Below are 13923 nucleotides of genomic sequence, written 5' to 3' on the forward strand. Positions count from 1 at the left end.
GAACATACTACCCCTTGCTTTCAGAGAAATGACCTTTGTTGACCCTATTTGGAATTCTTCTCTCTACCCCATGCAAACTTCAGAAGAGGCTGATAAAGTTCAGCAGGATAGGAGAATTGGCAGCATCATCAGAGCACAGAACTCCTTTCTCAGTACACTTACAATTTCTTAGAAACATAACTTACAAAGAGAGAGTATTACATACATATTAAGCTTCTAAAAAGAATTCAGCAATAAGAACCAGAATGAGTAGAACAACAGGACAACATGTATAGGTGGTGTAAGAACGACATAGAAGAATATAAAAAGAGTAAGGTATGAAGATTCGTCATTCCTAAAAAGCTCGATTTTACATCAGATACTTGTGATGTTACCTAATTTAGAAACAAGAGAATTCTTTCATTTAATGAATACTTATAAGATTATAAATACAAATATTGCAAAGGTTGAATAACAGCTACAGTGGTTCCTAAGCCTGAGAAAAAGGCTTAGGCTAATTTACAAGTAATATGATTGACTATCAAAATTAATAATATACTGCTCAAAGCTTGGTGATTTGCCTGGACTAAGATATTATCTAAAATAACTTGAAACCACAAGTTGCTGCCAGCCTGAGAACAGGCTGCTATATTAGGCTTGCTTAAGCTGAAATGATCTGTAGAATTCTAGGAATAGGGATACGGGGTTGATAATAATATCTGTTTTGTCTGGGCTTAACCTGTAATCCTGGGCATGCTAGTGGATTATGCCCAAAACAAATTAATGTGACTTGTATCTGTTTAGAAATCACGAATGTCTCTAAAGTCTAAATGTCTTTATAAATAAAGACATTTTCTAATAGCTATTCAGTCAGATTTACAAAGTCTCCCCATCTGACTCAACCCTCCCCTCTCCTGATCCTTACTTCCTCTCTGGAACCTGTTCACTGCTGGGTCTGGCCCCTAGCAGAAGCCTATATAGGGACAAGGGGAGAAGGAGTGCTGTGTGTTCTCTCTTTGCCTGTTCGTCCTGGCCTTGTCAGCACATCCATTCCTTCACTGGCATTGGAGGCTACTTCTTCAGGATTCCAGCCTCTATAGAAGACCAGCTGAGACACTCGGGCTCATGGGTATGAGTAACTACTAGATTGTTGTACTTTGCATTCACAAATAGTCATTGTTGGACTGCAGAGTATAAGTCATTCCAAAAATTCACATACATGCATCCATACATTTCAGAACTGACATAATGGTCCCGGAAAGCCTTACCCCGCAGGGATGAGAGCTTCCCTGTAGCTGCAGAAAGAGTCTCCCTCTTCCCCCTCTATTCTTCCTCACCTCAGACACCAGGCACACATAAGGTACCCTGCTGCAAATGTAGGAAAAACACCCATCGTGATGAAATAAAATAGGTAAATCAAACGTGAGTGTCAGTAACCTCATTCTGTGGAATATCTTAGTTTTGAAAGAATTATTTCATGGCTCTGGAATCAACAGCTGGCATGGTAAGTTCCCAAGGATAACTTGTTTGGTGTATCAGCATCATCACTAGAGAAAGACCCTTGTAGAGCTGCTTGTTAGCAGTCTGAGATGCTGAGGTTTGTGGGTATTTACTCTAAGTGAAGAGACTTTCTTCATGACCATGGGCAAAGAAAACCTCTTCCGAAGTTTAAGGGTTGCTTTTCATATCTATGAATTCTTGGTGGAGTGCACATGGCATGCCTGTCTATTTTATCTGTCCATTGAGTAATTGTATTCCCTTATTTGTGTGTTTTAATTATATTGGCAGAAAACGGATACACTTAAACATGAAGTGTGACAAAGTCATAGACTTTTACCTCATCCGTAATCTTGAGGTTTTCTGTCAAGCACTACATATGTTTCCTGTGCTTGAACCTACTTGGGGCCTGTTTCTACCCCAAGTCCTGTCCCCCCGCCCCTTTGGGGAAAGAGATTGTAATGTACAGAGCAGGTGGAGAATACAGGGTGTGCAATGCAGTGCATCCCAATTCCCAGAGCACATTGAAATGCAGTGAAATGCCAAAACGGAAATAGGTTCATTCCAGAGGGTATGGAGAATATATTGGGGTTTTTGTTTTTGAATTTGTTGTTGTTTATTTTTGCTACCTTGTTTGTTTGTCTTGATTTTTCGAGACAGGTTTTCTTTGGGTACTATTGTTCGTGTTGGAACTAGTTCTCTGGACCAGGATGCACATAATGATCACGATTAAAAATGCCTGCCACCATGCCGGGCTTCTTTGTTTCGTTTTGGGTCAAGGCCTTACCATGTAGGTTTTACTAAATGTCTTTGAATTCACACAAGTCGGCCTTCTTCGAGAGTGGGGGAAGTCAGGGTTTGAGCCTGAGCTTTGCTGAAATGTTTTGATACTTTTCACTGAGCGAGTGCAGATCACCAATCCCGGATCATATTACTAAAAGGAATGAACTGTCCAATCAGGAGCACGGTTACTCGCAGCCTGCGTCCCGGAAGCCTTTCTTAGTCTGTCAGGATCTGTTTTGGGCGACTCTGTGTTCGGCTGACTCTGGTGCTCTCCAGGAGGACACCGAGCCAAGTCAGAAGCACGAAATGGTGAGTGTGTCTTGGACGACTGGAATCTTGGGTGACCGACTTGGGACAGATGGTTTTGCGTGGTCAGCAGCTGGACTTTCCCTGGAGCTGTGCAGTCCAGTGGAAGAAGGAGTCTGGTCCTGTGCCCATTTGTGCTTGAAGTGTGCACCCCACAGGCAGCCTTGAGCCACGAGTCCGCACTCTTCTGGTGAAGCTGCTTCCCCGCCATCCCCAGCACTCTCGGTTTAGTCCTTGCGGTGACTTGCACTCCACAGACCTTGCAGCGCTGTCGGGTTGGAGATGCCGAGTCCAGACTGTGCTGTGTAGGGACCAGGGTGTTCTGTGCAGTTCACCTTCTCTTGTGCTTGCTCTTTGTGGGTGCTAGGTTTTATCCGTTATCACTGCGGATTTAATTTCTGTCTCCCTCCCTCTCCGCCCTCATCTGGTCCGCCTCAGAATTGCTCCCCTAAGCCTCCTAGCGTTAGAGAATTTTTTCACAAAGCAGTGTCTCTACTCCTTAACTTGTCATTCAGTATGGTTTTAAGAATTTCCCTTTTGTATTCCTGGTTTTGTTGTTGTTGTTTTGTTTTGTTTTGCTTTAGTTTTTTAAATTTTATTTTAGATTTATTTTGTGTGAGTTTTGCCTGTATATATGTCTTTGTACCATGTCCATGCTTGGTGGTGCCTTTGGATCCCATGGAACTGGAGTTATAGCTGGTTGTGAACCACTTTGTGGGTGCTAGGTACTGAAGCCAGGTCCTCTGCAAGAACAGCAAGTGCTTTTAACCACTGAGCCACTTCTCCAGCCCACCTTGTTTTGCTTTAGTTTTACAAAATGATAATGTTCGAGAATTTTTTTCTTTTTCTCATGACTGCAGTTGTCTAAAATTATGTCTGAAGAAATAGAGGTTTCAATTTGCTTCATATTTAGCTCACAGTGATTTTTTTATATATTTTCATTTTATTGAAAATAGTTTCTATTCTTAGACAACCTACCCGGATTATTGTTTCCTTTCCCTCTTATCCCCCCAGTTCCTCCCCTCCTTGTCCACTCCCTTTCTGTCTCTCATTAAAAAAAGAACAGGCTTCTAAGGAATCGTAGCCAAACATGACAACATAAAATATAATGAGAAAACAAAGCAGAAAACATCACAACAACGCATCCCCCATGGAAGGAAAAGAGCCCTAAGAACAAGTACAACAATCAGAGACACACCCTCAGATGACCCATAGAAGTACTAAGTTAAAGGCTGTAATATATACACAGAGGACCTGGTCCAGATCCATGAGGTCCCTATGCTTGGTGCTTCAGACTCTGTGTGTTCACATGAGCCTTCCTTAGTTGACTCAGAGGCCTTGTTCTCTGGGTGCCTTCCATCCCCTCTGAATCTTACACTCTTTCCACATCCTCTTCCTTGGGGTTCCCTGATGTCTGAGGGGAGGGATTTGATGGGAACCTCCCATTTAAACTTTCTCTCCAGGTAATATATGGCTGTGGGGCTCTGCCCCTCTTCCCATCTGCTGTAAGAGGAAGCTTCTCTGATGATGACTGAGCAAGGCACTGACCTATGATTTTAGCAAAATGTCATTAGCAGTCATCTTATTGATACTTTTATTTTTAGAACAGTAGTATTTGGTTTTACCCTGGGTCTCCGGGCTATCTAGTGTCTGGTTCTTGGTTACCCAAGCAGTGTCTGGTGTGACTTCTGTTTCATGAACTGAACCTTAAGTCAAATCAGACATTGGTTGGTTACTCCCACAAGCTTTGTGCCACCATTGTCCTAGCATATTTTGTAGGCAGGACCTACAGGTCAAAGGGTTTGTGACTGGGTTGGTGTTTACATTTCTCTTTTGGTGGTCTTCAGAGTACCTTTCTGTACAAAAGACACTAGAATATAGGGGTTTAGGCTCCATGTGGGTACCAACTCCGTTTCTCAATGATCAGTGAGATGTACGGGTGTTGTTCTCAGCAATGGGGCCCCACTATCAAATTGGCCAACAACTGAGTTGTGTACAGTGGTAAGTAGGTAAGTATGAACTTTGTATTCTTCTACACACCAACATGCAGTTTGACTAGCAGCATTTGTTGAAGATGTTTTTTTTTTTTCCAATGTGCATTTCTGGCTTCTTTATCCAAAATCAGGTGTCTAGAGATATGTGGATTATGTCGTGGTTTTCAATTTGATTCCATTGATCAGCTTCTCTGTTTTTATGTCAACATCATGCAGTTTTTACTACTATACCTTTGTAGTACAACATGAAATCAGGAATATTGAGACCTGACCCACCCCCAGTAGTTCTTTTATTGTTCAGAATTGTTTTAGCTAGCCTGAGTACTTTGTTTTTCCATATGAAGTTTGCTTTTCCAAGGTCTGTGAAGAATTGCTTTGGAATTTTGATGGAGCTTGCATTGAATCTATAGATTGCTTTTGATGGAATGGCTATTTTTATTATGTGAAGGCTACTGATCCATGAGCATAGGAGAGTGTTCAATCTTCTGATATCCTCTTCAATTTCTTTCTTTAAAGACTTGAAGTTTTTTCTGGGTGTTGGTGTTGCACACCTTTATAGTACTCAGGAGGCAGAGGCAGGCGGATCTCTGTGAGTTCAAGGCCAGCCTGGTCTATAGACTGAGTGCCAGGATAGTCTCCAAACTACACAGAGAATAAGACTTGAAGTTTTATCACACATCTCTTTCATTTGCTTGGTTAGAGTTACCTTAATGTATTTTTTATATTATTTGAGATGGTTATGAAAGTGATGTTTCCCTGATTTCTTTCTCAGTCCACTAATCATTTGTGTATATGAAAGCTACTGATGATCATTTTGAGTTAATCTAGTATCCAGCTGAGTTCCTTCTCAATAATCATATTTGTTTCCCTTATGTCTTTGGCCATTGACCTTACTTGAAACTAAACTGTTCATGTTTAACATACAGAATTATTATTTCTGTAATTGATGTAGTTGTAAGTCATTAATAAATCGCTGTTCAGATTAATGTTGTTCTAAATAACACATGAAAAAAACAAAAATAGAGAAGGGGAAACATAATTTTTCCCTTAAATTTCAAGTGGCTGGAGATTTAGGGCAGTAAAATTGTCCTACATTCAAACTGAGGAATCCTACATTGTTTGTTATTCATAAGAGTCATCTATTAATCTGATTTTCTTTCCTATTGATTTCTGTCTTAGTTCAGGTTTCTATTACAGTAACAAAACACCACGATCAAAAAGCAAGTTGAGGAAAGGGTTTATTCAGCTTATACTTTCATATTAGTGTTCATCATCAAAGCAAGTCAATATAGAAACTCAAGCAGGGCAGGGACCTAAAGGCAGGAACTGATGCAGAGGCCATGGAGGAGTACTGCTTACTAGCTTGATCCCCATGGCTTGCTTGTCCTGCTTTCTTATAGAACCCAGGACCAGTGCAGCCCAGAGATGGCACCATCCACAGTGAGTTGGATGTCCACCTAAAAAAAAAAAATGCCCTACAGATCTTATGGGGGCATTTTCTCAATCAAGACTCCTTCTTCTCCAATGACTCTAGCTTGTGTGAAGTTGACCTGAAACCAACCAGTACAATTTCCTATCCATTCCTGGTGAATAAAGTAGCAAGTATGGTCCATCCTCAGCCTACCTGTATTGTGGGACATGCAGGCCTCAGAAAAGTGACTTAAGGCAGGAGTCCATTTCATATCTCAATTGAAGGGTACAGTCCATAAAATGTGGAACTCAGATCAAACACAATTTTAGGAATGAAGTGTAGTTGTCTGTCAGCTCCCTTCTTCCACTAATGTAATCCCTATACTGTTCACAAAGCACTGCCTCTCAAGTCCCTGTGTTGTCTTGGGTGTGACTGAGTTCTATAGGATCACATATTTTAAATCTTGTTCATCAGTTAGTGGAACTGTTTGGAACATTTTTAGGAAATGTGGCTGTATTGTAGGAGGTGTGTCAATGATGGTGATCTGGGAGGTTTGAAAAGGCCATGCCAGGCATAGTGTCCATCTTTTTACCTGCTGCCTTTGGATAAGGAGTAAAACATTCAGCTACTGTTCGAACTCTATGTCTTTCTGCTTTCCACTATGATAATCATTGACTAACCTTCTAATAGGTTTCCTGTAATCTGATAATAAATAGGGTTCTCTGCCAACATAGTAAGCCAGATCAAGCTGAATTAAAAGTAAAAGCAAGGTTTATTTGGGTTAAGTGCTCCTGGGTAATGCTCATGGGAAGAGGACAGGAGAGAAATCACATGGTTGCTCTAAAGCAGGGGCCTTAAATACCCTGTAGGCAAGAGGTGGTGATGCATTTCCCACAAGCTAGGTTCATGCTCAATTATAATGCTTTCGGTGGGCTCTTAGGGAGCTGACAGCCTCTGGCTGCCGTGATCACCAGGAATGTGGAAGTGGACCTTTTGGAGGTCTTTCTGAGAGAGCAGCCTTAGTAGAGGGAGGATGAGGCCTAGTTGGAGATTCCAGCTGTACACCCTATAAAAATTGTACATACGGCCCCATTAAATGCTTTCTTTTATAATAGTTGATTGATGATAATGTTTCTCCTAGCAGGTGAATAGTAACTGAGACAGTGGGTCTTCCTGTATTACATCAAGTAATCAAGATAGCATCCCACAGACATTCTTTAGTTAATCCTATAGAAAGAATCATTTAGAGGTGTTTTCAGAAGCATAGATGCTAGTTGATTCTGTGTCCTATCAGCCTGTTGATTACAACTAACCCTCCTAATATATGCACTCTTAGGAGCCAGTAACCTTTGAAGATGTGGCTGTGGACTTCACTGTAGGAGAATGGGCATTGTTGGATTCTACTCAAAAGAAGCTCTACAGTACTGTGATGGAGGAAACATTTTTGAACCTAATCTCCATAGGTAAAAAAAAAAAATAGTGTTGTGATTTGGATTCTTGAAGGGACTGTGTGGTGAATTTCATGTATACCCATGTTATAAGACCTAGTTTGTAACTTTTTTTTATGTTCAATGTGAATGTCATAAAGTATTCTGGATTTTCTTCTAGGGAAGGCACTAAAAGAAAATATTGAAGAGGACCGCAAAGAACTCAGCGGAAATATGGGGTAATTTATATTCCGTAGAACAAAATTTGTATCAAACATTTGGGAATCGCGATACAACTGAGATCCTGCCATATGCTCCAAATACACCTAAGTGAAAAATGATACTACACAAATTCCTGTAATGGAGCAGTGATTTGCCATTCAATATTTGAGTATCCCATCTGTGTAATCTATTAATATCACAAATATGCCATGGAACATTAAGCTCTGAAAGCTTTTCCCATAGTTTATTACACCCAACTTCCCTTCATATCCAAAAGTATTTACTGTCTTTCTATAAATTATTCTGAGTTTTTTAAAGATTAGAGATGCAATTTATTTGCTTGATTTTTATGTGACAAAAAACAATAACAACAACAACAACAAAACAAACCCTCTAAGGTGGAGCTCATTTTTGCTTACACTTACTTGTCATAGTCCCATAGAGGGATACCAGGACAGACCTGGGAGGAATCTGGAGGTGTGAACTGAAGCAGAGGTGATGGAGAAAACTTCTGTTTACTGGTGGGCTCCTTATCCATTACTCAACTCCTGGGTTATTCAACTCTGGCCCACATCTCCAGGGAGACACCACCCCCAGTGGGCTGGGGCACTCTGCTTGAACCAGTGATCAAGAAAATGCTTCCACAGATAGGCCTAAATGTCAATCTGATAAAGGAATTTTCTCCTTTCTGGTTTCTTCTTCTCAGATGTGTGTCCTAGTTTGTGTCAAGTTGACCAAAACTAACTAGCAGATATCTTTCCTATACAGCTCATGCACTTCTGCCCATGGGCACACTACCCAGCATTGTTGAATCCCTCCTTTGTCAATCAAGAATGTGAAAATGCTCCCACAGACTTGTTTACAAGCTAATCTGAGCCCTTTTCTCAATTGAGGGTCCCTATTCTCAGCTGACCCTAGATGGATCTAGTTGATAACTAACTAACCAACACTGGCTGAGTATGTAGAATGCCTGAAGACCACCAAGTTTCACCACTACAAGTGATTGCTATGAGTGTCTTCTAACATGAGGGCTTTGCTTCCATGTTCACTCCTTTTATGCCACGCATATGTGTTCATGGGTTTGTATTCTTGTATGCACCCCTTGTGATAAAAAAAAAATGTTTGTGGAAGGCAGAAGAGGGCAAGATCCTTTAGATCAAGAATAAAAGTAACTTGTGAGCCCTCCACATGAATGCTGGTCATCCAAATCTGTCTGCTGGAAGACTAACACTTGTTCTTAATATCAAAGCCTGTGATAACAGTTCTTTCATAATTCTTATACAAGTAAAGTCCACAGTCTACTTCTTTATACATGACAGGGTCTGTACATGTATTTTGCCCCTGAGAGTATAGTTGTAGTGGTCCACACCAGCAGTCTAATATTTTTCTAGGCTACAACAATGCTTTTCTCATTTTTTTTTTTTTTTTTGTAGAGCTCAGGTGACTGAGAAAGCCTGTGGATATGAATGTGCTAGTAGGTGTAATACAAATCAGAAACCTATTACAGAGAATAGCATCAATGAAGACATGCCTCCAACAATAAGAGTTCATGGAAGCCCATTGCACGTAAGAAACATTATTAGTCATTCATCCTCACGTGGGTGTTTCAGAGAACAAACAAGAGAGATACAATCTGTATGTAAGGAAGCTATGGCAAAAGCTCTTACACATCAGATACATTGGAAAGATATCCGTCATTCTGAATCACTTCTAGTACTGGAAACTTCTCCAAAGGAGAAAACCTGTAAAAGTCAACAATGTAATGAAGCCTATAGGAATCTCCCCTCTGAGCATCCTCAGGAGAGAAGTCACACTCGAGATAAACTCAATGAGAATGTATTAGTGAGGTACACGTATGGCCAGAATGATGGACTCCATAAAGAAGTGAAACCATTTGTGGGCAAGCTCTATGAAAAATCCGAGATTAATTCCACTAGCATTATAAACCATGAAAAAAATCATATTGGAGAGAAAAGGTACATTTGTAGTCAACGTGGCAAAACATTTAATTATGCAAAATGTTTAGAAAACCATATAGTAACTCACAAAGGAGAGAAGCTTTATGCTTGTAAACATTTTGGAAAAGCCTTCACACAATACAGTTATCACAACAGTAATGAAAGCAGTCGCATGGGACAGAATCCTTATACATGTAAATATTGTGGAAAAGGTTTCACCAGTTCCACTTATCGAAACATTCATGAAAGAATTCACACTGGTGAAAAGCCTTATGCATGTAAGTATTGTGGAAAAGCCTTCACCAGTTCTGCTTATTGTAATATTCATGAAAGAATTCACAGTGGAGAAAAGCCTTATGCCTGTACGCATTGCGGAAAAGCCTTCAGCGACTTAAGTCGTCGTAACAGACATGAACGGAGTCACACTGGAGAAAATCCTTATGCATGTAGGTATTGTGGAAAAGCCTTCAGTGACTCTAGTCGTCGTAACAGACATGAAAGGATTCACACTGGAGAGAAGCCTTATACATGTAAGCATTGTGGGAAAACCTTCACCAATTTCAGTTCATGTAAAGCTCATGAAAGAGTTCACACTGGAGAGAAGCCTTATGCATGTAAGATTTGTGGAAAAGCATTTACCCGCTCTAATCAACTGAGCATTCATGAAAGAGTTCACAGTGGACAGAAGCCTTATGCATGTAAACATTGTGGGAAAACCTTCAAAACTTCTACTTGTCGAAACTTACATGAAAAAATTCACACTGGAGAGAAATCCTTTGTCTGTAAAACATGTGGGAAACTGTTCATTCAGTCTAGTGATCTTAACAAGCATGAAAGAGTTCACTCTAAAGACAAGCCTTATGCATGTAAGCATTGTGGAAAATTCTTTAGTGACTCCAGTAGTCGTTATAGACATGAAAGGCGTCACACTGGAGAGAAGCCTTTTGCATATAAGCATTGTTGACAGACCAATTTCAGTTTGTGTAAGGCTTACAAAATAGTCCACACTGGAGTGAAGCATTGTGCATGTAAGCATTGTGGAAAAGCATTTAGCTGCTCTAGTCATCTGAACATTCATGAAAAAAAGACTCATACTGCAGAAAAACCTAATTCATGTAAACATTGTAGAAAAACCTCCAACTTGCATGAAAAAAAAAAAAACACACGTGAGAAAACCTTTGAGAGACTTCATTAACTCTAGTGATTTTAAAAGGCATGAAAGAGTTCACTCAAAAGACAGGCCTTACGCTTCACACTAGTTGATAGCATAATTGTGGTAAGCATTGTGGATAACCGTCATTATTTCCACTTGACACAGAATAATAAAAAAAAACATTCACATTGGAGAAAAACCTCTGTTTGTAAACATTTGGTAAACTCTCGTTATTTTATCAAGCATACAAAATCTCGCCCTGGTGAGGAATTTTATCAACAGTACCAATATGGTATAGTCTTCACCATTTCCAGTTTCTGTATTCCTCATGCAAGAATTTACACTTGAAAAGGCCTAATGCATATATGCATTTAAGTATTGTGCAAAAGCCTTCATCAGTTCCTTTTGCCATGATGTTCTTAAGAATTCACCCTGGAGACAGGCCTTATTTACTTAGCTGTGGAAAACCCTTAGCAGCCACCTTTCCTATTCTACTCAAAATTGTTTCCCACTGGAAAAATATTCACAGTTTTAAAAACCTTGTCATCTTAAACAGTCTGTCCCTGAATTTCTGTGTTTCAAATCTATGCTCAAACTCAAAATGATCTCACAGTGAAAACTGCAGTGTGTAACCAGTATTAACTCTCTGTCACTGTGTTGCTGGTGGTTTTCTTGTCCTGCCAGGTCCTGCTGCTGCTTCAGCACCAAAGGAACACAAACTGTTGGCCAGTGGCTAGGGCTTCTTATTAGCTAGCTCTGTCTTAATTATTAACCCATAACTACTAGTCTATATATTTCTATATGACCTTATCTTACCAGAGAACACCTGGTGCATCCCATCCTCCCAGCTCCTCTATGGTGTCTCTTTCTGCCTACCTTTCCTAGAATTCTCCTCATCTCCAAGTCCCGCCTAGCTTCTTGCCTCTACGGCTATTGGCCAAACAGTGTTTTATTTATCAACCAATAAAAGAAACATATATACAGAAGGACATCCCCTATCAACACTGCATTGCTCAAGTTGCTTCTATTGTGAGTATGAAAGAAGAATGTGGTTAGAACATGGGATGCATCAGCTAGTAATGGTTCATGCTAGAAAAATGTTATTATCTCAGTTACCTCCTTGGATCTTATATTGTGGAAATAGAGACATAATTCCTACAAGTAGTCTCCTGAGAATCACATGCATACTTTGTAATGAACACAGAGAGAGTAAAAAAGAGATACAAATGAGTAAAGAAATAACGACATGTTTATATAAGAGTGGAGACATAACTAACAAACACAGTATTTTAATGTTGAAAGATACAGATTAGAAGACCTGCAAAAGTGTAATTCTAACCCCCAGTATTTTACTGTATGTAGCATGAAAACCATTTGCACTATGAGTGATACTATCTGTATTTTGGTGTGTGTGTGTGTGTGTGTGTGTGTGTGTGTGTGTATGTGTGTGTGTGTGTGTCTTTTTTTGTTTGTTTCTTTAACCATGGCTATGGCAGTAGCTTTGAAAACAGGTGTAGCAGTGGTGTGCTTGAGAATGGCCAATACACAAATAAGTGTGAAACTTTGTTCCCATTGATGGACTTGTTTGAGGATGATCAGAAGGTATGGCCTGTGGTGAATATCTGTCACTCTAGGCAAGATTGAGATTTCTAAAAGCAATGACACTGCTAGTTTGTCTCTCTGCCTCCTGATTGTAGATTATCCTGTGAGCTGTCAGTTGTTCCTGACACCATGCCTTTGCTCCACCAGAACAGATTCTAACACTCTGCAATCTAACACTTCTTTTTAAAACTTGATTTACTTAAAAAAATAAAAAAATTGTGATTTGTAACAGCTTTAGAAAAGAAACTCAGATATCCATCCACCCTGGTGCTTTAAGAAGAATCAAATCTGATCAAAAGAAATTTTCATGGCAAAACTGAAAATTCTGGTTGTCATTTAAATGTGCTAAAAGTTGTGAAACTTGAATCAAAAATCAGCAATGAATTAAATGCTTTCTGGAAGTTAGTCCAAAAGTTTGAGAAACAGCTTGAAAGAAGTACATTCACATTTTCAGCATTTTATTATTGGCCCATTCCCAAACAGGTTTGCTTTGCATTATCTTTTTATTAGGAAGGCAAGGTATGGTTTCTGTGGTTACTGCAAGTTATCTTCTCACATCTGAAGTTTTGGAGCTAGGAAGCCCAAACAAGAGAAAAGAGATTTATCTTTCTGAGTCTGAGTTAGCACATATGTTTTGTAGTTGATTCCATCTACCAAAACATTTTCTGCCTTAAGATTTTTTGTGCCTGAGTAGTTTTCCATTGGTAATTGGGGAAGAAACTAGAGAGGGGAATAGCTCGATGTGACTGACAGGAGGGGGAAAGTGTGAAAACTGACAGAGATTTCTAATTAGAGATGAAACGAAGACAGTCAATATGGTAGAGGAATGAGGAGTAAACCCAGTGCTGTTTGGTAATGGTGAAGAAGTAGTTCTTTTGTATATACCCAAAACTATACCATGTATAGTTTTCATAATATATAGCATCTATTATTATATATAATAGTGGTATATGATACTCGCATAGTTTATAATGCAAGTGTAAATAAAAGTATGTACACACTCATATATATACAAAGTCAAATATATTAAATGAAACTATGTTACTTGGCATGATTCTCCCTCCCCTCAAGAACCCTACAGTAATAAAAAAAAAAAAAAACAGGCATGAGAAATCTCCATTTCATCATTATTCATGATATATAATCCCCCAAGTAATTTAAGGTATTACTCTTTCTTTTGGTCATTTCTGAGAGACCAAGTCTAAGTTGTATTTGGTTAACCATTCCACAATTTGGATGTAGGACTGGGAAGGTTTGAGTTGTGTCTAACACCAAAACCATCTTCATTAGTCTAATTGGCTTAGTAATATACACAGTGAAATTTGCCAAGTAAGAGAAGCAGTCAGTAGCTCTCCCCAACAGTGACATCTGTTGTGGCTTCTATGAGAATGTCCCCCATAGGGATATTGTTTTACCAGTTGATAGACCTGGTGGGAAGTATTAGATGTGACCTACTTGCAGATGGCTAGTCACTGAGGTGGCTTTAATGCTTCAGTGTTGACATTGTGCTTGCAAGTTAACTCTTTCTGCCTCCAGCTTTCAGATCACGATGTAAGCTCCTAGCTAGTGTCCTGCCAGCAACCATATTACC

The 13923-nt window shown here is 39.6% G+C and overlaps 1 protein-coding gene across 1 annotated transcript; it reads left to right on the top strand.

Moving 5' to 3' along the window:
• Positions 1-2422: 2422 nt before the first annotated feature.
• LOC100769782 (zinc finger protein 14) lies at positions 2423-13432 on the top strand. The gene is made up of 4 exons (XM_027416949.2): positions 2423-2568; positions 7307-7433; positions 7579-7636; positions 9053-13432. The coding sequence occupies exons 1-4, from the start codon at positions 2566-2568 to the stop codon at positions 10539-10541; spliced, it is 1677 nt and encodes a 558-aa protein (XP_027272750.1). The 5' UTR covers positions 2423-2565; the 3' UTR covers positions 10542-13432.
• Positions 13433-13923: the final 491 nt, after the last annotated feature.

The sequence above is a fragment of the Cricetulus griseus genome, chromosome 5 (assembly GCF_003668045.3).
Source record: "Cricetulus griseus strain 17A/GY chromosome 5, alternate assembly CriGri-PICRH-1.0, whole genome shotgun sequence".
In the NCBI taxonomy this organism is placed as follows: domain Eukaryota; kingdom Metazoa; phylum Chordata; class Mammalia; order Rodentia; family Cricetidae; genus Cricetulus; species Cricetulus griseus.

Coding starts and splice junctions, on each gene's coding strand:
- LOC100769782 (XM_027416949.2), top strand. Junction 7,434..7,578: donor TTTGAACCTAATCTCCATAG/GTAAAAAAAAAA, acceptor ATTTTCTTCTAG/GGAAGGCACTAAAAGAAAAT. Junction 7,637..9,052: donor GAACTCAGCGGAAATATGGG/GTAATTTATATT, acceptor TTTTTTTTGTAG/AGCTCAGGTGACTGAGAAAG.